General features: G+C 29.9%; 2 protein-coding genes across 2 annotated transcripts; one reads left to right on the top strand and one right to left on the bottom strand.

The window, feature by feature from the left end:
• The first annotated feature begins 3,677 nt into the window (after window positions 1-3,677).
• LOC109816491 (trihelix transcription factor ENAP2) lies at window positions 3,678-6,173 on the top strand. The gene is made up of 2 exons (XM_083065756.1): window positions 3,678-4,681; window positions 5,900-6,173. The coding sequence occupies exons 1-2, from the start codon at window positions 3,805-3,807 to the stop codon at window positions 5,911-5,913; spliced, it is 891 nt and encodes a 296-aa protein (XP_082921882.1). The 5' UTR covers window positions 3,678-3,804; the 3' UTR covers window positions 5,914-6,173.
• A 9,612-nt stretch (window positions 6,174-15,785) lies between these two features.
• LOC109816514 (protein LIGHT-DEPENDENT SHORT HYPOCOTYLS 10) lies at window positions 15,786-20,447 on the bottom strand. Its single transcript, XM_020381560.3, has 2 exons — window positions 19,741-20,447; window positions 15,786-16,195 (listed from the first exon to the last, which is right to left on the bottom strand). The coding sequence occupies exon 1, from the start codon at window positions 20,295-20,297 to the stop codon at window positions 19,773-19,775; it is 525 nt and encodes a 174-aa protein (XP_020237149.1). The 5' UTR covers window positions 20,298-20,447; the 3' UTR covers window positions 15,786-16,195; window positions 19,741-19,772.
• Between the last annotated feature and the right edge of the window lie 2,527 nt (window positions 20,448-22,974).

The raw sequence follows: 22,974 nt of genomic DNA on the forward strand, positions 1-22,974 counted from the left end.
CCTCCCTAGGTTGTTGTGTACAAGTTTCTTTTGATTATTATCACAATTAAGTCACCAATTTTTTTGCCGCCTATTCAACGTATTTCAAAGTGGCGGCATAAACTCAACATCATCTCTGTATTCATGTACATCCGAGTGTAGCGGTGCATGATGATCATCTCTCAGCTGTACACCCCTTAGATCTGGTATTTTGAGAAAAGATTCATGAATTGCTGGAGTTTCATTGGAATTCACATCTTCATCTTCGATTTTCATTTTGGTTATTGGTTGAGATACATTCTTGGTGTAAAAAATAAACTCCTTACAATGCCATTCAAAAAGAAAGTTTCCCAGGTTAAATTTCATGTGAGGAGCAGTCAGTACTATAGCCCCTTGCATCACCATAAATCAATTGTATCAAAGATAACTTGGGATGATAGGCTAGAAGCTTAGCATGCTGGAGTTGAATTCGTTCTTTAGCGGTTTTGGCTTCCCTCTGTAATTTCCTTCCGCCCGAACACAAATCCTTCTTTTAGATTGGGGCAATCCTTAAGCCTTGTAATTGTGGCTCTTGACTTCAACTTCCAATACCCAATTTGCCACAAGTGGAGCAGCTTCAATTTTGGGAACAACTCTCTATAGGGACGGTTCCGTGGAGAACCAAAACCCAAAAGGCAAGTGCCCATAATTCAGGTCAAGAAAGGGACCTAGGAGAATGGCCGGGGGAGGACATCCATGCGTCTGAGAGAACTTCATCCATTAGTGTGCCAGTAATATAGTTGATGAGTAGGTAATAAATCGTAAATTTGTTACGGAATGGTAAAGCTTCTTATGATGACTCTTGTTAGGGTTGAGGTCGGACCTTAAATAAAGATATAAAATCTAAGATTGATTTGACATATTTAATAAAAAAGTTAAATTTAAATTTTTATAAAAGCTTATTTATTTTTATAAAAAGTTAGATTTAGATTTATAAAAAAATTTGTTAAACTTATAGATTAGTTTATTTATCTATATGATGCATAATATATATATATATATATATATATATATATATATATATATATATATATATATATATATATTACCTTAACATTTTCATTCTACTTTTACATTCTTTATTTAAGTAAAATCAAGAAATTAAAAATAGAAACTTTAACAATTACATCTTTGTCTACTCTTTTCACTCCTCCTTATAGTTGGTTATTTAGGATACTTCAAATGAGATTAAAAAATTTTTGAAATTTTTTGTGTGGATAAGATTATCTTTTTTCATTACAATTTATGCATGAGTGTATGTTAGTGTATAAGGATATATATGGATTATCCCCTAGGTAGTTTTTATTTTTATTTTAAACTCTAAATTTTAATATTAGTAATAATAATAATAGATTAAACTATTTTTTGTCATAAATTATATAAAAAAATAACTTGTACATGTATTCAAAAATATAATTGTTAACTTACTTAAAATTAAATTTATTGACCTAGTTAACATTGTTAATATAAAATAGTCTTTTAAATAGATTCATATATTAGATCAGACTTTTAAAAATGTCAAGTTAGATTTATGAAAGTTTATACTAAATAATAGGTCTAACTTAGATTTTAATTTTATAGAATAAGTCTGACTTATATATTCAAAATCTAACTTAACCTATTTTATCTCTAACAAGTTAATGGAAATGAGTAGTAAAGAAAGTTGAAATGAATTTCTATTTTCTCCCTTTCATTTCTAGAGGAAGTTCTGTCCTCAAATTCGTAGTTTTTACTAGCAAATTTGATGGTTTCATTGAGAGGGTGTCATGGCTGATAATGCACGACCCAAGCTAACCTTTGATTGAATTTAAGAGGCAATTGCGAAGCTCACCCATAATTGAATCAACATAATTTTATAAAATTGATTGAATATAAATTTAAATTTAAATTTAAAGTAACGTAATCTTTTATTCTGCAACAAATATTATAAAATTGATTTTGACACGAAATGTTGTTTGAAAATTTTAATTTTTTTCTTTTCCTTTTTAAAAACATGTGTAAATTTTTATATATTATATTATAAATAATTTAAAATATATGTATTTAAGTATTTTGGCTCCTTCAAAATATTTTGGAAAGATCTGTTAGTGTTCATCACTTACTATCAATTCTTTTGATAAGATGGGTCCTATGAACTTGAAAATTTTGATGAAGTTAGAAGTTCCATGTTTTGATGAGACAAATGCAACGGCTTGAATTTTAAGATCACATAACTCTTTGATTTCCATGAAACTCTAAAAGAAGGCAAATCAAGGTGGCATTATTACACATGGATTGATCAATCGTCAATTAGTTCTAATGGATGTTTGGGAATAGGATTTTCACAAGGATACCACCAAATACTAATGTGTGAAAAATTTACCTAAGATAATGTTAAGAACCCACTTGGGACATTATGAATGAGGCATTTAAGTCATTTCTTTAGCAATTTGTAATTGTTTCTTTTAATGATATTTTGGTGATTAACAAGGAGTTGGATGATCATGTTAGGCATTTGAACCTAGTATTTTGAAAGTTGTAAAACTAGCTAAATACGCTTTTAGAACGTTTATGCCATGTGATATTAGAAAGGGAAAAAAAAAGAAAAAAGAAGTGGAGCTTGACATTAAGTTTATTATTTGGGATTCCCCCAAACCAAATTGTGTCAAACTGAATTGTGATGGTGCATTTTCTCCTCAAACAGGTTATGCTGCAATTGGAGGAATTATTAGAAATGAGGATGGTAATTTCATAACCGCTATTGCTTGTAATTTAGGTCAGTGCATGAAAGTCAAGCTTTGGGCTATCAAACATACTCTACTTTTTGGCTAGCATCAGAGACTTCCAAGATGTGGAAGTGGAGTTAGATTCTTAGCTAGCTATCCACATGTTGCTTTATTACCTTCCTTCGTAAGCACAATTTTTGTCATGTCTATTGGGAAGCCATTGCCTTGTTAATACTCTCTTTAAATTCAGATTGTCTATGCCTATTTACACAGAAGTGAAGTTTTTTTTTTAATTTTTTTTATGTCACTTTGGATTTTCTTCACCTTCACTTATTGGCCGATTCTTCGACAATTTATTTTAGTAGGTAATTGCTTTTTTTGGGTTTGTTAATTTGCCTTGGAAGAAAAAAATATATACACCACCAATCAAGATAAAATGTCTCATTTATTAGTATCAAAATTTTTATTTAAAAAAAACTTTATTGTTTATTTCATATTATATATTATATAAGCATGCCACTGTTGTTTTTAATCAACTAATATTTGATCTTCTTATTATATTTATATAGTTATTTTAATAGGTAACAAAAGAAAATGAATTGCATAATAACGTACTTCAGAATTGTTAATTTTTTTTTAATAATATTTCAGAATCTGAATTCCAGATATTTACATATTTCTAACCATACGTTCAAGACATTAGTTTTGAAAAAAAAATGACAAAAAATACAATAACGTGCAATGGAATGTGAAGAAAACCCGAAAGTGTAAATAGAATCCACGTTGTTCAATTAACTGAACAAATTTGGACCAGTTCAGGCCCAAACTCAGAACCTGAAGCCCAAAACATTCCCCCCTTTTGTCCAAAAAGCTGAACATGGGTCGAACAAATCGAAAATGATCTGGGCCCACAAACATTCCCTAACAAACCAAAAAAAAAGAACAAAACAGTGCTTCCCGCACGTTAATCGCCAAACGTCGTAGCACATAGGCAAAGGTTCCTCAGACGAACGAACCGAACTCACCGTAACACCAAACACCACCGTCGCAGCGCCACGCTCCATCAAGCGCCGCGCGCATCATGGACTCCACCGCCGGAGCTCCGTCCCTCGCGGCCGCCCCTCCGTCGTCGCGCCCGTCGCCGTTCCCCGGCCGGGAAGACTGTTGGTCGGAGGAGGCGACGTTCACGCTCATCGAGGCGTGGGGCGAGCGCCACCTCGAACTCAGCCGCGGCAACCTCCGCCAGAAGCACTGGCAGGAGGTCGCCGACGCCGTCAACGCCCGCCACGGCCACGTCAGCACCAAGGCGCGCCGCACCGACGTCCAGTGCAAGAACCGCATCGACACGCTCAAAAAGAAGTACAAGATCGAGAAAGCTAGGGTTTCCGATTCCGGCGATTCCGCCACCGCCTGGCCGTTCTTCCGCCGCCTCGATTTCCTCATCGGCGACACTTTTCCGGCCAAAAAATCCTCCCCGCCGGCGACCTCCTCCGACCGCCGGAGCACCCCTCCGGCCAAGTCTCCGGCGTGGTCGCTCACTCCGGTCCTTCCTCGATCCGGCTCGCAGAAGCCTTCGCCGCCGTCGCCGGAGAGCCCCGAGGAGTCATTCTTCCGGCGGAATTTCTCGGTGTTTGCGGCGGCGGCCGCGGCGGCTGCCGCCGCGGACAGTGAGAATTCGAATGGTTTGAAATCTAGCAGTGGGAGTGAGAAAGGGGTGATGAAGAAGAAAAGAAGAAGGGATTGTGGTGAATTGGGGTATAGAGAGGTTGCAGAGGCGTTGGTGAGGTTTGGGGAGATTTATGAGAGAGTTGAAGAACAGAAACAGAGGCAAATGGTGGAGTTGGAGAAACAGAGAATGCAGTTTGCCAAGGATTTGGAGTGCCAGCGATTGAAGCTCTTCATGGAAACGCAGGTTCAGTTGCAGAAAATCAATCGCTCCAAACGTGCTTCTGCAACTGGTTAGTTAGTTTACTTTTTTTCCTCTTTTCATGTCAATTATACTGTTTGACTATTGAGTATTGGCTGTTGCATTGCTTAGTTATTTATAATGTGCTCTTGTGATTGGTTGTAATTAATCTGTTTACTTAAAAGTAATGTTTTAGTATTATGTTGTTTTAAAGCGGGATGTTGGTTATCAGTTATATGATCCACTGGTATATGATATTTGCATGATACACTTTTACTGTGAATTGTGAAACTTACTTGGAAAAGTGTTCTCATTATGTTTCTTTTGCTCATTTTGAGTGCTACTTAGGAAGTAAATGTAGAGGTTTGGGCATCTCTAACTATGGTGGCATTTGCAATAGCTTTGTGTTTAACTTTTTGATTATTCAGTTGCTTCATTGCTAATAAGACACCTAAATACAAAAATGGTGTACTCAGGGTTCATTTAATAAAGAGCTCGTCCTGGCATATGCACCTTCATGAATCCAAAAATAAAAAATAAAAAGTCCTATGCATTAATGTATTTTGTCATTTAACATTTAAACTTCACTTCAATTATTCAGAGTTTTTAAAGAAAAGGCAAAGAAGAAAATGTGGCTATAACAAAGCAGTTTTCTATTATCTTAACAGAGGTCAAAACATCCATGTGTCTTTTGTGCCTAAGAACTTCTACATCAGGACTTGAGTCAAAAAGAACTGCAAGCCTATTTTCGTTTACTTTTTCTATTTTCGATACTTTTTTTTTTTCCTGCGGGGAGGGTGATTGAAATTTGGGAGCACTGCTACCCATGATTGAAGAAAACTAAGATTGTTAAGATTGATTGACAAATAACAACTGCTGTGTACAGTACTGAAATGATTAAAAAAATATAAAAAAAAACTTATCTGAAATCTTAATTTTAAGGTTAGTCATTCATCACGGAGTTTCATTGTAATAAATTTAACCTGAAAACTAGTCAATTCTGTTGTTTATTCCAAATTTGTTGTTAAGAATCTGTGTTATCAATCAACTAATTGCACCATAGTTATTTTTTTTTTGTTGGTTGTGGAATGAATTTGTGTGTTTGTGCAAATGTCCCCTTTCTATTAATTTCTGTATTATTAGATGGTTAAATCGTTTTGAGTGTTGGCATAGTTTTAGTTATCACCGAGGTGACTATGATTTATTGTCTTTGCCTTGTTGGTGGTACTCGAATCTAATCTGATGGTTATATTTTTCTGCCTCAAAACAGACAAAGTGTCATAGCAACCGCTGATGGTGATGGAGACTCCGACCGATTCAGAACAATACCAATATATTACCATTGGACATCCAATCATCTTTTTTTTTTTTCCTTCTCTTTTTTAATTAGAAAGGAATTTAGGAAAGGTGTTTTTACAGTAAGGTTCAAATTTGGTTGTGTTTAATTAGAATTTTAGTAGTGCATTACTTTTTTTTATGTGCAGGTAAAATGAGCAAAGATATTTGTGAATAGCTATTCAATTGGAACCGTCTTTTTTATTTTATTTGTGTTTATCTAACACTTTGTTCGTTATTTTCGCGTTTCTTTTATCGCGATAATTGGTTTTGTATATAGGCACTTATAGAGTACTTTCAAAGGTGTACATGTCCCCTTTATTTTGGTTTATTTATTATTCGGTGGATTTTCTCATGTTATATCACATTTAAGATTTTCAGCATCTTTTTATTCGGTGCTAAAGTTATTTAAGAACGTAAAAATCAATAAAATTTATGAAGGTAATATGAATTTAGCTTTTAGCTTTTTTTTATTTTAAGTTAAAATTAATTTGTCTAATAATATTTTAGGAAATTTAGATGAGAAAATTTTTATAAAAATTTAAGTACATATGAATGAATTTTAGTTTATGAGAGAAACTTAGTTATTTTTTTAAAATATGTGAAAAAAAAAATTATTCAAACAAGAACTAAATTTACCAACATTGAACGATACAAGTTACAATGACTTGTCTTTTTTTTTTTTTTTTTTTTTATCTAAATTGTCCAAGTTCAAATTCTAACATTAGATATGGAAGAAATTATATTGTGAGGAAAATATTTATTTTATTTGCACTTGAAATTTTCGTGATGAAGATTGATTATTACTTTTAATGATGAGTTTTTTTTTTACCAATAACATAATTATAGAAAAAAAAAATATTAAATCTTACATTTTATTCCACATCTTTATATTTTTAAGGTTAAAATACACTTTTCATAGAGGTATTACAAAATAAAAATAAAGATCATTAGAAATTTTAGCAGTGTTGAAACGTGTGCATATATTATGTGTTTGATGTATCACATGCACGCATGAGCTGGGTTATAAGTAATCATGAATTAAGATTGGGGATATTCAAATGTTTGCTCTACATTTTTTTTTTTATTGAATTTTGTTGTTTAGTTTATTTCTCTTTTGCTCATGTGATGTTAAGTTTATTTCGACAAATTTAATCAACTCAGGATAAATATAATACGCTGGATAATATCTCATAAATTGGGCTTTGTTAATTATATGTTATATTATAAGAGTTTATTTAATCAAAATATTATTTAATAAATTTGGGTGGTTTAACATGTTAATGACATTATTTGAATTTATAAAGTCAAAAAATACATCACTAATTCGTAAGTCTTGTGATGGCATCATTTGAAAATTGATTAAGAACTTGATGTGATCGCCTTTAAAAAAATAGACCTTTCAAATTTATAAGACATTTTTTTTTTTTGTGTGTATATAACCAATAAAACAAATATATCATCAAAGCCACCTGCCTCTAGCCACCTTCCTCTATATATAATGATATGCATTTTGACAAGTATATAAATTGACATAATATAATAAAAAGGACAAAAAATTTTAATGTCAAATTTATAAAAACTTGAGTTTATAGTTGTTTAATTTATTATTTATACCAAATAGATAAATTAGTAAGAAATTAAAATTATTTAAAAAGAAATTGTTTAAACGTAATAGAATAATAGTAAAGTCTTAAATTATAATGAAGATCAATCAATAATAAAAGCAATTAGGAATTGATTCACTAACTTTTCCTATGTAAAATTCTATCAATTCTTCATTCAATTTTGTAAGTAAACAGTTGATCCAACAATTCACACGTGTATTTAAACCATAATTCTTTAGGTGAGAAATTATAAGTTGTTTAAAGAAAATCTCAATTTCTTGGTAAGTTTTGTTAAACAATCATATATTAAGGTTAGGAGCCAAACATTGATTAATGAGTCACACATGTATTTAAACACTAATTCCTTAGATAAGAAATTTTAGGTAGTTTAAGGAAAACCCTAATTCTTTGATAATTTTTGTTAAACAATCCTCCATTAAGATTAGGGATTAAAAGTTGACCGATGAAATTTATCCCAATTGCTTGATAATAAATGTCATTAATGTTTTTTCTAGATCGTAGTTTCAAAAGGGTTTTCAACCCTCAATTAATTTTAATAAATCATGCATTGAGTGATCAAACTAAAACAAACATTAAGAGCATAAGAAAAATAGGAAGAATTTACATAGTTTCATGATTAAGAATTACAACTCTAGATAAATCTTTGAGCAATTCGTGATTACAATGTTGATCTCACATAAACCTCTCTAATCTTTCTAAAATCTTATTAAGAAAAATTGTATTACAATCTGAACTGATACAAAATCCTCTAGAAACCCAAATTTTATAATAATTTCTAATGGGTTTTCAAGTTGGGTCCAATCACTCAAAGCTTCCATGTTGCTTGCTTTGAGTAACCAAGTTAATAAGTTAAAGGGTGTTCTTTGTCTTCACTCGCTTAGAGCAAATTTTTGGTAGCTTTAAGCAAATTCTTCTAACATGGAGCAACGATTTTGTGTTGCCTGTAGCGATACTTTCCCTTTGAAACTTATAGCTTACAAATCATTTTCTCCCGTGTTCCATTCTAACCAAGAAAAACATAAAAAAATACCTAATATTTAAACAATTAAAATTGAAAATTTTCTTAACTAAGTGTTTTGTGACAAAAACAAGAATTAAAAGCATAACGTAAATCAACAATTGCCTAAATTGAATAAAATACAAGTGCATATTTGACAATTATCAAGATTTATTGTAATTCCTTGATAATAAATGTCATTAGTGTTTTCTTTAGATCGTAGTTTCAAAAAAAATTTCAATCTCAATTAATTCTATGAAATCATGTATTGAGTGATCAAGTCAAAACAAACATTAACAATAGAAGAAACCAATTAACTAAATAATACTTGATGGCATCCTTACTTGCATGAACATGAGATGATGAGCAAAGGAAGAGGACGCCTACTCCAAGGATCAAGTTCTTCAAGGTAGCACAAGGTTTTAGGGTGGATGATGATGGAATGGACGAAAATGGAGGTTGGGTAGAAGGTGTTTGAGGAAATACTTGAGAAGGGTACTCTAGGGTTGGCTCACTTCATAATGATGAAGGCCACTTCTAGGGTTATTTCTCTCAAGGTGGAGATGGGAGGGAGGTGGCCGAATTAGCCAAGGGTGACTAAGGAAAGATATAAAGGCACAAAAGGCTCTCTTTATATTCAATATCCAAAGTATTTACAAGGTGTGGTGCCTAGGGTATTTATAGGAGTGGGAGGCATCTAGGGTTGCATTTAGGGTGCCAAATGCACACCAAATGAAACCCAAATTAATCCTAGATGCAACTTGGTAGCCAAGGATGGAATCTTTAGGTTTAGTTAGGCTACATCTAGGTGCATGATAAGACCATGCAACCTTTGCCCTCCACTTGGGCCTAAGCCTTTCTAACACCAAAAATAGGTCCAATAGCCACAAAAATATGTATAGGTTTTTGTTCCCACCCTAATCAAATACCTTAGCCCAAAAATAAAATCCTATGATCTAAAGCACCTCATAATACAAGGGTAAAATGGGAAATACAAAAGAAAATAAATCTTATGACTAAGATACCCTAAAATACAAGGGTAAAATTGGAAATACAAGTAAAATAAATTCTAAGACTAAAATACCCCAAAATACAAGGGTAAAATAGGAAATCAAATACAAGGACAAAATAGGAATAAATGCTATGCTAAGAAAATCTTAGGAGCTAAGGCCCAAAAGTGGGCTCACTCCTCCTATGTTTTTTTTTCAATACTAACTCATTCCTTTTGCCTCCTTCAATACATCACCTCTTGGACTTCTTGGCCTTAGTGTTATTCCATCAATACTTTTTTTGAATGAAAAAAACAAGAAGAAATTATATAGCTCTAGCAGCTACCTCAATCCCTAACAATGGAAAACTTAGTCACTCATAACTAAGGATTACAACTATATGAATCTTTGAGCAATTCATGATTACAATATTGATCTCAAAAAACCATCTCTAATCACTATAGAATTGTATTAAGGACCTTTTCAAACCTTAATTTTATAATAATCTCTAATGGGTTTTTGGATTGGATCTAGTCGCTCAAAGTTCAAAGCTCCATGTTGCTCACTCTAAGTGACCATGTAAGTGCATTTAGAGGTGTTTTCTACTTTCACTCGCTCATAACGAATTTGTGGTGGTTTGCGAATTCTTTTTGCTCTAAGCGACCAAATGTCTACTTCTAGGTTTGTTCTTTGCCTTGGCTTGTTCAAAATGGATTTCTAGTGGCTTTTAGCTAATTTCCATAGCTTGGAGTAATAATTCTAGTTGAGATTTTGGAGTTTTCCAAATTATCTTTTTCCTGAGATATTTCAACAAAGAAAAACATAAAAAAAATACCTAATATTTAACAATTAAGCTAAAATTTTAATTATTTATTGACTAAGTGTTTTTGTGGCAAAAAAAAATTAAATTCATAATATATGTCAATAATTTCCTAAATTGAATAAAATACATATGCATGTTACACCAAACTTAAAATCTTGTTTGTCTCCAAACAAATTAACTCAACTTTAAGCACAATCTTACTTAAATTGTATTGGGATCAATGAATATGAACAATTTCTTTTTTATAATTCTTTTCCAAAACAATCACATAATTTTTGTAATAACAACCATTGGATCCACACAAGTAACGCCTAAAGAAATTTAAAAGAGACTAGATCTTATGACACTTACAATTTATTTAATTCAACATACTCGTTCTCTCTATTGTTGCAATTTCAAGTGTAATTCTTTGGCTAGTGTTTTACTCTATTCACACATTTCAGTACCATCTAATTTAGTTTTAGTTTTCATCTTTCCTTTTGTGACTAGGCTAACAAAAATTTCATTGTCTTTTTGGAATTTAAAGACACCTAAGGTTAAGGAGACACATAATTATATTCCTTTTGCTTATCTTTTTAGTTCCTTCCAGATTTCCTCAAGCATTATTTTCAATTTCACTTTTGCACCTTTCTTTCACTTTTTATAATAAGTTATTATTATTATTATTATTATTATATATTTTTTTATAGAAGGGTGCTTACAACTTATTGTTAGTGCTTAAGTCATCATTAACCTTCCTAATATTTTTGTAGATGTAACATACTTTCACCAAACTTAGAATTCTTACTTATGTTGTGGGTATAGTGTATGCTCATACCAAATTTAGAACCTTTTCACTTATTTTTACTAAATTATTCTCCTTATTCCTAAATATGTAGGGTGACAATTACTTTTTCTGATAGGTTCAGTGTTTAGCTCAAAAGGACAAGTGTTAAAATAAAAAAATTTCAGGTTGACAAATCATATATTTATTGTGGAATAAAAATGAAAAATAATACAATAGAAAGCATAAAATATTTTTATAGAAAAAATTAATAATACAATAGAAAGCATAAAATATTTTTATAGAAAAAATTATTATTTATTAATTTGTGCACAAAAGTTTTAAGTAACTATTAAAAAGGTACAAGGTAATATCATGTATATTCGAGGGATCTTCCTTAAAACTAAGGACCATAATAAAACGAGGTGGAAAAAAAGTAATGATTTAAATATTAAAAAAATAATATATATATATATATATAATTTTAATATATATTTAAAATAATATAATAATAACAAAAGCAATATTTATATTTACTTAAATAGGCGGATCTATTAAACTTAAAAGACTTTTGAATGGGCCAAAGTTTAGTTTTTATAATAAAAATAAGCTTTTTGAATGGCCAAAAATGTTTGACCTAATATAAACTTGATATAAAGTAGGATGTATAGGATGTAATAAAACCTGACATTCTCTTCTACTACGTCCACTTATTGGATCTGATCAAAATTATGTGACTATGGTCTTCATATTAAGTGGGTTTGGACATGTGTGGGTGAAAGGAGTCTCATCCATTACCAACAAAATTATGAAGATTATGTCCCACCGTTGCCCCGTTTCTTGGATTTGGTCGGATTTTGGGTTCAGATAAAAACGGGTCGGATGCTTCCAGTTTGTGTCACCCCAACAGCCACAAATGAGTAGAGACAGAACACACTTTTATTTTATAAAAATCTTTTTATTTCTTATCTAATTTATTATAATTATTTATATAAACTGAATATAAATATTTTAAAATTAAATTATAATAAGAAAAATATTTTTTTATTATAATACAAATTATTTATCATAAATATAAAATATAATTTATATATTTAAAAAATATTTATGTATACTAATTTTAAATATAATTCGTATACTTAAATAGAATACTTGTTTATATATATAATTTATTATAAATTTTAATTATATAATAAATATGCATATATATATATATATATATATATTATACATGTTAAAAGACTGGTAGATTAATAATAGAACATCATGCAGTTCATGGGCTAGGCAAAATGTGTTGGAGTCATTAGTTGGTCATAGAGAAAGCTCCATATGAAACATGCAACTCAAAGACCTCTTCTGAGAACTAAAAAGCATGGGCCTAGAAGAAAAAAGAAACACTTGCTTTACATTATCAAACTTGGAAGAGTTCAAGTTTCCATCTTGTGTGAGGGTTCGACACAATACCCAAATGAAGGCCATAAATTTTGAAGAATACACACTTTTTTTTCTTTTATGATTTTTCAATAATTTTTTTAAAAAATAATCATAGTTTTTGTTGACATTATAGAAAACTTCACAAAAAATTGTAGAAAATTTGACAAGAAAATTTAAAATTTAATGGAATATTTTGCATGAAAAAAAAATGATGAGAACATTTCGCAAATACAAGTCATTATATAAGCTTTTTTTTTCTTATACTAAAATGAAGATATAAAAGTATAAAAAAAAGAATGGGTTTGAAAATATTTTTTTAATGAAAACATTCATGAAAAGGTTTGAAAAAGTTCGTGAAAACATTTCGCAAGGATTTTTTTTTTTTTTTATGATTCACGGAAATTGAAATTGGTATCAAAAGATTTACAACATTCACATATCTATTTCAACTAATTAAGCCAGAATTCATTAAGCATTATATTAGACACAATGATTGATGCTATAAAAAAAAACTTAAAATGCAATATTAACATAAAATTGTCTATAGAAATTATACCGTATGGTGGCTGACCTGGCCGAATACCCGACCTCTCGAACACTTGGGCCGAATACCCGACCCCTCGAACACTTGGGCCGAACACCCAACCCCTCAAACACTTGGCCGAATGCCCTAACATACCGACCACCTGAGAATCGAACGGAGTACGTCGGTATGCTCGGCCAAAACCATGTGCCTACTCCAAGATGATTTCAAAGAGCTTAATTAACGTAATGTATTGGATTAGCCCCCTAATTTCCCGGGGCCCAGTCCCTAATCACGGCCCAGTAAGAAGTCCTATAAATAGAGTCCCAACAAGGTACGTAACCAACTTTCAACTACCGCATTTATTACGCCGAGCACTTACTTGAGCGTTAGAGTGTCTTTACAGGCACACCCCCCCTTCACATCGGACTACCCGGGCAGGAACGAGAAGACCGAGATCCAAGATCCGACCCGCTACAAGGATAATTGAAGTGTGTTTCCTAACACAGGAACGGAAATAATAATAAAGAAAATGACTAAAATTGACTCTTTTTTCTATGAATTTTAGAAAATTCCGTAAACTGGTATGTGAACTTTTTCAATAAAAAAATATTATCTTATAATTAAAAAAAAAAGCTTTAGTATAAGAAAAAAATTGATTTTAATTAAATTGAATATGATATTGTGTTGAAACTGGTCCAAAGTAGTGAGCCATATTTTACTTTGATCCAAACGACAATGCAAATACCCGTACCACCTTTGCAATCCTAAAAGTTGCAAGCCCAATGATCGATGGAGACACAGTTTTATTTTATTTTATTTATTTATATAGTTTCAAAACTATTATCACAACACAGCAGGTTTTATGTTCTGAATATTGATCATGTTTGAAGTTTGAACAATGAAGTTCTTGGTAGATCAGAACAAACTGTGATTTTATTAATGCTCCAATAGTATACCTAATTTTGCTATGATTCCATATTAATTAAAGTAGGAAAACAAACTATGGAGTTAGTGATATACTCAAGAACAGATGGATAAAATGCATGAACTAACATTTTTAAGTTAATTTTTGTGCTTAAAACATTTTTCTAAAAACTGGGGTATTTGTCGTGATTCTCATGAATGACTAAATGAAAAACCTCCCACGTTCAATTGTACAACTTTATTTTTCTTTAAATGAAAAAGTCAGAGACTATAGATATAGATACATGAATTGCAATCATTAGTGCAACTTGCATCTCTCTACCTTTTCATTTATTCAAAATTTCCAAGTATATGCGAAAAGCAAAACTAATTACTAGTTCAAACTTATTTCAATACGATAAAATAAGAAGAATTTATGTTAATTTTTACTAACATATGTGATAAATAAATGAAATGAAAAATCACTGCAAAAATTTGAACACCCAAGCAAAGTCACTTTAATTTGTTCAATATGTCTGAGGTGATTAAAAAAAGGTGTCCTCAAGACTACAAATTAAGAAGTAATGCACTTTTTATTATGCAAAAATGCTTCTTTCAAGTCAAATTGAAGGTATCTGAAAAAATAAAAGTATAAAAATAATGCATAAATCGATTAAAAGTCAACAATCGATACTTATTCAATGCATATAATTTAAATTTTTTTATTTTATATATTTTTTTAATGCAATATATGTAAAACAAAATATATTTATTTTATATTATATATATATATATATATATATTAATCAAAGAATACCTTAATCACCGAATTTAAGATCATTATTTATCGGAGATTGGTTAACAAATTCTTTTTGACAAATTTTTATAATTAGTTTATTAAAAATTATTGAAAATTTTAAAATCACAGGTAGTCTCTTTAAATAAAGGGTAGATGTGATATCTAATATAATAATAAAGTTCATGTAATAATAGAGAATATATCACTAAGAAGTACTAGCATTTTCCCTCCCCCTATTCCCAAAAAAATATACCCATCATATTAATGGAATGATTAAATGACGTAGTGTGTCCCTTTTTTCTCATGCCAATATATATATATATATATATATATATATATATATATATATATATATATATATATATATATATATATATATATATATATATATATAAACAAGGTACAAAAATTACTCTAACTAACCCACATATATACCAAAATGTCTTGAGATTATTTTATAGGAATAGAAAGACGTTTGTTACATAATCAATACACCAATTAAAAAAAAAGCATGCTCAGTGAAAATATTATACATGCATATATAAGTTTCGGACGTTGATATACTCCAATTTTATTATTAGAAGCAAATTGATAACTAGGCCCAAAGATTATGAGTTATCTGTCCTTCTCCCACTCTGCAATCAATCACGAAATACACCTAAACTGTTATCTAACACCAAAAACGTTAATAGTAAATTTATGAGTTTCAGTAATAAATTTAATAATAAATAATGAGTTAATCATCCCATGTAAAATTTTTTATACTAGCAACCAATTATATCTTTTAAATTATTTTATTTTATTTTATTTTTATTAAATAAATAACTGACATGACACTATTAAAATATATGATTGATTGCCAGTGTAAAAAAAAATTTACACTAACAATATATAGGTGATTAACTCATAAATAATTTGTTAATTTTTATTTTATAAAATCTGCCTTTAACATTCATGCATGAGAACAAAGAGAATATGCTCAATGCATTTATTTTTCTAGATAAATTTAGAATTTAAGATCCCATGCATATTATTTGAACCTTAGGTCAACCCTATTCATCACATTTGGAAGAGTATATTAAAATACCTTACACTTTAATGGAACCAATCCCAAAAATACACATGACAAAGAGAACTAACTATATATGTATATATGCAACTTGAAGTTTGAATGCAAATTTAACTAAGGCATGAATAATAAATGACTATGTTGTTCTGCCAGGATCTTACAAACTCTCGGGTAAACAGAAGAAGAACATTATAAAGAGTAGCATGCCAACAAATCATCGATCGATATAAAAACCGAACCTTCAATAGACACTTCTTCCTGAAGATCGAGAATCTCCAATTTGATTGATGCTACATTATCCTGCAAGGACATATAATTAATCATGGCTTAATAGATATTCATTTATTCTTTGTCCAAATGAGGCGAATCTATCTCTCTCTCTCTCTCTACGTGACCTAATTGTGTTTACAATTCACTATAGAATACCCTTTCAATTAGAACAATTAATCATGTTTCATGCATCTCGAGTTATTACTAATTAACCAAAATAAGATATGATAAAAGAATACAGAAAAGGGTTTCTTCTTCAAATGGTGCAGCGGTTAGGATGCTTATGGGCCATAATAGATATTCCTTTATGGCTTTATCCCATCAATAAACTCTAACTGCTTTTGTTTGTTCTGGCACATATCATTTATGTACTTAAAGATTTCAAAAGAGATATGCATACTGTTAGGATTCAAACAAGTCCTACATCGATAAAATAATACAATAAATAACAACTTATATAATACAAACATACTTCAATGATTGAGAGATCTTTTGGGTAATAACCAAAAGCAAAACCGTGAGGGTTAAGACCCAAAGCGGACAATATTTCATCATTGTGGAGTATGTTTGTGTAATAACTTTATAAAAACAAGTCCCACATCGATAAAATAATACAACAAATAATAACTTATATAATACAAACATACTTCAATGATAATAATTGTTGATTAAAATTAATAATAAAAAATTATGATAAAATTTAATACATGTGTGATAAAACTTAAAATTAATTGTAATATTTATTGTTGATTTTTTAATTAACAATTAGTATTGTATTTTATTTTCTAAAGTAAAATCTTTTCACTTTAGAGAAATCAAATCCGACCTATAACTTGAATTAAGCTGGATAAAGATAAATATTCTATGTATATTATAAAGTTAATATAGAAAATCTGTTTGAATTTTTTTTTTATAATAAAAACTAATAAAAAAAAATCAAACGCATTAGTTAAGATAGATACATGAGATATTTTTAATTTATGGAAAAATTGTAATTTATTATAACTATTAATTACTTCTTTAAATTCATTTTTTTTCTTTTATGAATTTATTAGAAAAAGTTCATCTGGTTTTTATATCGTATTTAGATAAACTTTTTAATAAGTACTTATAATAAAGAAAAAAGAAAGGTTAGATAAAATAAATTACTTTTACAAATTAAAATTAACTTATATATAAATTTAAGTTAACTTTTGAAGAAGTTAGATAAATAAATCTTATAAATCATTTTATGCATTATAAATCAATTTTAAATGTCAAATGAAAGAGTTTGACAGGCAGAGATCTTGTTAAATGACTGACTCTTGAAAGAAACTTAATTCAATTTAACTTTTCTTGTCTTTCAAGAATATTACCCAATTGATCTATGACTTATAGATGATAGGGGGAAAAAGAATGAAGGGACGTAATAGGGAAAGATATAGTGAGGAACTCTGGATGCACCAACTAACTAGGCACTATCCACATATATGAGACTCTTTAATTATCCATGAAGAATGGAGCACAGGTGAAAATCTTGTTACTCTATATTATCAAAAATCTCAGATTCCCAACACAAAAGCTGCCGACAAATAGTTTTCACATACTTTGATCATAATACGTACAAGAAAAACCCTAACATGCCACCAGCTGCCACACACTGTGCAGACAAATAGCCGTACAAACTGAATATTCTCTTGATCTTTGCTATAACTACACATGATTTCTGTATGAATGTTGTATTATAGGAAGCATTATAGATGCTGAAGAATCCCTCACCAAAGTTTTACGTAGTTCAATAATCTAGATATATATAATTTATATGCTTAAAGAATCAAGTGTGCAGTAAGTTTTGACAAGTGAGTGGAATAATCACTTCAAACCAAGAGTTTGTCTTCAATGACTAATATATAACCCACTTTAGTGTAGAAAAAAGAAAAAGAAAGGTTCTCATTCAAATTGCTAATGAAATTCCATTTAAATAAACAACCGACAAGAACATGTGAGGTGATGGGAGGAAGCACAAAGCTCAAGCATTTGCCTAACCAAACAATAATAAGCAATTTATTTATTTTTGGATTAGCACAATAATAATTAAGCTTATTATAAGTATATACGAGACTAGTCACATTTTGAGGAAGGAATATATGGGTACTGTTTCACAGAATTAGATGCTAGACAACATGATCTGATCAAGGTACATTATCGACAGAAATTACATGTCTCCATTTCCTATTATATATGTACCTTGTCGCTCTCCAATAGAAAATTGATGACTGAAAAATAATATTCTTTATCCTATTTGTTAGTTTTTACTAAAGTGTTAATTTTCTATTAAGGGAATGAAAGGAGACGTACAAGGAAGACAAAATATTTGAATCGATCCGTACTTGACATGGTAATAAAACAAAGTGGAGAAAAAAGACATGTATATCCAGTCAGCCTTTGCATGGAAAGATCTTCTGTATCAAACATAGCAATAAGTGGGGTATATGGAGGTAAGGATGGTGGGAAATGTTTAAGGTTATAACATAGGATTAAATATATAATTAGCATCAGGTTTCTTCAACATTTACTCCAAAGAGATTCCATACAATCATGACTTTGTTAGTATTAAATTATGAATTAAAAACGCGTTACAAAAAGCATCAGTTTTCTACATTTTTATATATTTATAAATAATTTCAATGTTAAGTAGAACCTTAATCAAATGCTTTCAATCATTGGTCTATTTGATGCTTCGAAACTTAATAGAGAATGTCGTTTCACTTTGAACATTCATGGGACAGAAAATCTGCAGAATCTTAAAAGGGCAAAAATTTAGGGGAAAGCTAACCTGCAAATAACGAATATATAATTAAAGTTATACAGATCACACTGTTTTTGTTGCATAATAATTCTATCTTAGTGAGTATTAGAGCGTATGTGCGCGGGGAAAGGGATCGAAGCATATATAATCTTTCTAATCTCAATAATCACCATTATAAACTCACATTTGAAACCTAAAATTCAAACAACGTTGTTAAATCTTCTGTGTGTAGTTGTAATATACCTAACCAGTGTTTCATAAGCTAATTGCAATCCGTACAAGTATTTTTTTTTTTTTTTACACGAGGATCGGGTGTAAAAACATTACTTTTAACACAATAATGTTATAATGATAACTAGTTATCATTGCGATTTTGTTAATTCATATTTGTGTCTAGAATCCAAAATTATAAGTCCTGATTAATAAACATGTTTTTAAAAACTAAAATCACCTATTCCACATGCGTTACTATAGTAGTAAGTTTTAGGTTATGATATAACAAGTGATTCTAGATAACACTATATTTAATTACGATAAAATTTAGATATAATACTATATGTATTATTAGTGTTATTTTTTAATTAAAATTAAAGTTTCACTTCGATAATATATTCTATAGACCCAATAATATAAATTTATATGCATATTATTAAAGTGAAACATCAATTTAGATCGGAGAATAATACTAATGCTACTTATTGTACTGTTTTTAGGTTTTGTCTATTGAGTTAATCATCCTAAGCAAAGTCTATGATCATGAGTGATGCAAGCAAGATTAATTAATTACCATCTGATATCACTTGAAAGGGATGATGATATTCAAGAGAAGTGCATGGTGGAGGATGATTCATCATTTCCCTTGCCTTGATTTGTGCCCTTCTTTTTCTTCTTGTAAGGGATACCTCTAGCCTTGGCTTGGCACTCCCTAACCTCTTTAAGGTACACACGGATTGAGCCACTTGCAAAAGGGTTGGTCTCAGGGGACCCACCATTTTCCTCATAAGCAGCCCTGAGCCTCCCTATGAGAGCATCAAGGCTTCCCCAAGCCTGTCTAAGGGGGCAAGTGCAGGGTGCTGGAGGTTCTGGCTGGCCATAGAACATGCACCCTTGAAGGTGAACCTTGGTCTTCCCAAACTGGTCAAGATACCTAAGGAAATCCAACACATGGTTACAGTTGCACTGAGAAAGTGGAACTGGAGGCCTTTGGTTCTTCAAGTACTGACCAAAAGTGTTCCAATCTCTTCTCTTTTGAGACTCATAGCGGCTAAGTGTCCCTGGACTCTGTTGGTAATGATCTGTTGGAGAGCTTGATCCTTCTCCCAAATCCTTGCCACTTGAAGACATAGTGTGATGATGAATGATGAAGATCAAGAGGTTTGGCTTTTGTAGATTAAAGGGAAGGGAAAAGGGGAGGTGAAAGCTAGGTGAAATGAATAGGAAGCTAGGAAGATGGGGATCATGTCATTGGGCCAATGAGTAGACATTTTATGGGCCATCTTAGTTGCTTTCTATTCATCTTTTTCTTCTCTCTTTCATATTTATACTCCTTTTTTTGGTAGTGACATTAGCATTTAATTATACGTTTTCCCTATAATCATACAATTATTATTTGCCATTTGTCAACAGACACGAACCTTATCGCCTTGCTTTCTAAGCTTATTTACCATTATTGCCCTAACTAAATCAATCCAATAGGACTAGCTTCTAACAACCCACCTTTTTGATTGTTAAGTTGTACATCTTCCATATGCCAAGTGAAGTATATAAGTCAACAAAATAATACATAAAAGGGTTTCATTTATTTTTTCAGAAGACAGTGGGAGTTAAGTGCCAAGGCTTTTCTTTGGTTCTTTTTTTTTTTTTCCAACTTATCTCCTTATTTAGGTAGCTTATGTAAATTAATATTGTGAAAATCAGTTTTGTTTTCCTAATATATATAGTAAAATGCTTTCCATACACAGTCAAAAATTCAACTATACTCAACATATTTATTAAGGACACAATAATCAAGTTTATTTTCCATCCACGTGATCATAAATCACACTAAAATTTTGTTGGTTCATTACTTTTTTAAACATGGCAAATAGAATCTTCGCTTAATATAATTAGTGCAACTGATTAATTATAAAAGGGAAAATGATCGATTCTTATATACATACACAGACAGTATGTCTGTACTAAAAGAAAAATACACGACAGTATGTGCGACATCTGAATCGTTTATCACACATAAGCGTGACTTATTATAGTATTACTTGTATTAAAAGAGTATAAAAGTTAATATATATATATATATATATATATATATATATATATATATAAGGAGCATGATTTTGTACAAGAATTAATATCTGCCGTGTTGACGTTTGAGGCCACTGTGATGGTTTGTCATTGTTGCTGGAATGTCCATATATACAAACCCTAGCGTAGACTACATATATTATATTTTTGTCACATTACTAATTAATCAATATAGGATCTACAAAACTTATTTTCTTTAAATATATATACTTAAATAATTTTTATTATTTTTCTTTATCTCTCTTTTTCTATCACTCATCGTATCTTTATTTTTCTCCCTTAGCATAATGAGGTGTCCCAAAAACATTTATGTACGCAGAAACAGTTTTTATAGCAGGTCTTTTTGGGACAGTTCTTTGAACAATGGGATGGTATATGCCACAAAATATTTGGCCGTACCTCCTTTAGCACGCAAGATCTTGTCTGTAGAACTCTTCCCCATATTTAATTTCTTCTTTGCGTAAGTAAATGGCTTCGTTAGCTTCTTGGTGTACTATATATATATTTTTTTTTCAACAGTATTAAAAGTTTAAGTGAAATTTAAGTAAGAAAAAGTTGGGATAAAAAATAAACAAAATTAGATTTTTCGAATAAAAACATAAATTTACTATGTGAGCAACCAAATTGATGTTTATTCTTATCGAACGGTGTATTAGTTTATTTAGCTACATTTATTTCATGTTGAGTTGGATGACATTTTAATCAAAACCTCTATTGAATCTAAAGCTTCGGATAAGCTTTTACGATGAAGGAGAATCGAAAATATTAAATGCACAATTTATATTTAAATTAAAATACATGTTAATTGAATGAGGATCTAATTACACAATTTATATTTAAATTAAAATACACGTGAATTGAATAGGGCCAATAGTTTCATTAAATCAAGTATTATTCTAATTGCAGACTTTTTCTTTTTTTTTTAAAATAATAACAGGAAGCAATCCATAATCAGTGGAATTTTTATTGCATCTTGGTGAATTAAAATTTTATATATATATATATATATATATATATATATATATATATATATTCAGATTTTTTACTTTTACTTTATAATATTAGCACCATATTTTTATATAAAAACGTAATGATAATAATAATAGTAACATACAATCCATTTAAATATATTTAAAAATAATGAAATAAATAATATTAAAATCCCGTTATGAAATTCATACTCATCTTAATAATTATATATTTTAATGTTCTTTTAATTAAAATTATCCAAAAAAGTTTCATTTGATAAAAAAAATACTTTTAAAATAAAAATAATCAAACATAAATCAAGTTATATTAAATCTACTTTTAACTAAACTTAAATTTATAAAGTTAAGTTTAACTGAACTTATTTTGTAAACTGCAATCCAAACACACATGTACTATTTTGTTTTAAGTTTGTTCATAGTTTTTTTATTATTATTATTCATTTGAACTATAATGATATAAATAAGGGTTTAGATATTTTACAGTGAGAGGTTATATTGATTAAACAATATTAGTAAGAGAATATACTTCAAAAACTAATGTAAAAAGTTACAATTATCAATATAAAAAATTAATAACTAAGATTTGAACAATTAAATAATATATATATATATATGTATATTCATTTAATTAATGATAATCTTAATGTTCATTTTTATTCAATGTTTTTAACTTTCTTTTTAAAGTGAATATCTTTGAACTAAATCTTCAAATAGTTGTGAGTAGGAGCCTT

This window comes from Cajanus cajan, chromosome 10 (assembly GCF_000230855.2).
Source record: "Cajanus cajan strain Asha chromosome 10, NIPB_CcT2T_4, whole genome shotgun sequence".
Taxonomy (NCBI): Eukaryota; Viridiplantae; Streptophyta; class Magnoliopsida; order Fabales; family Fabaceae; genus Cajanus; species Cajanus cajan.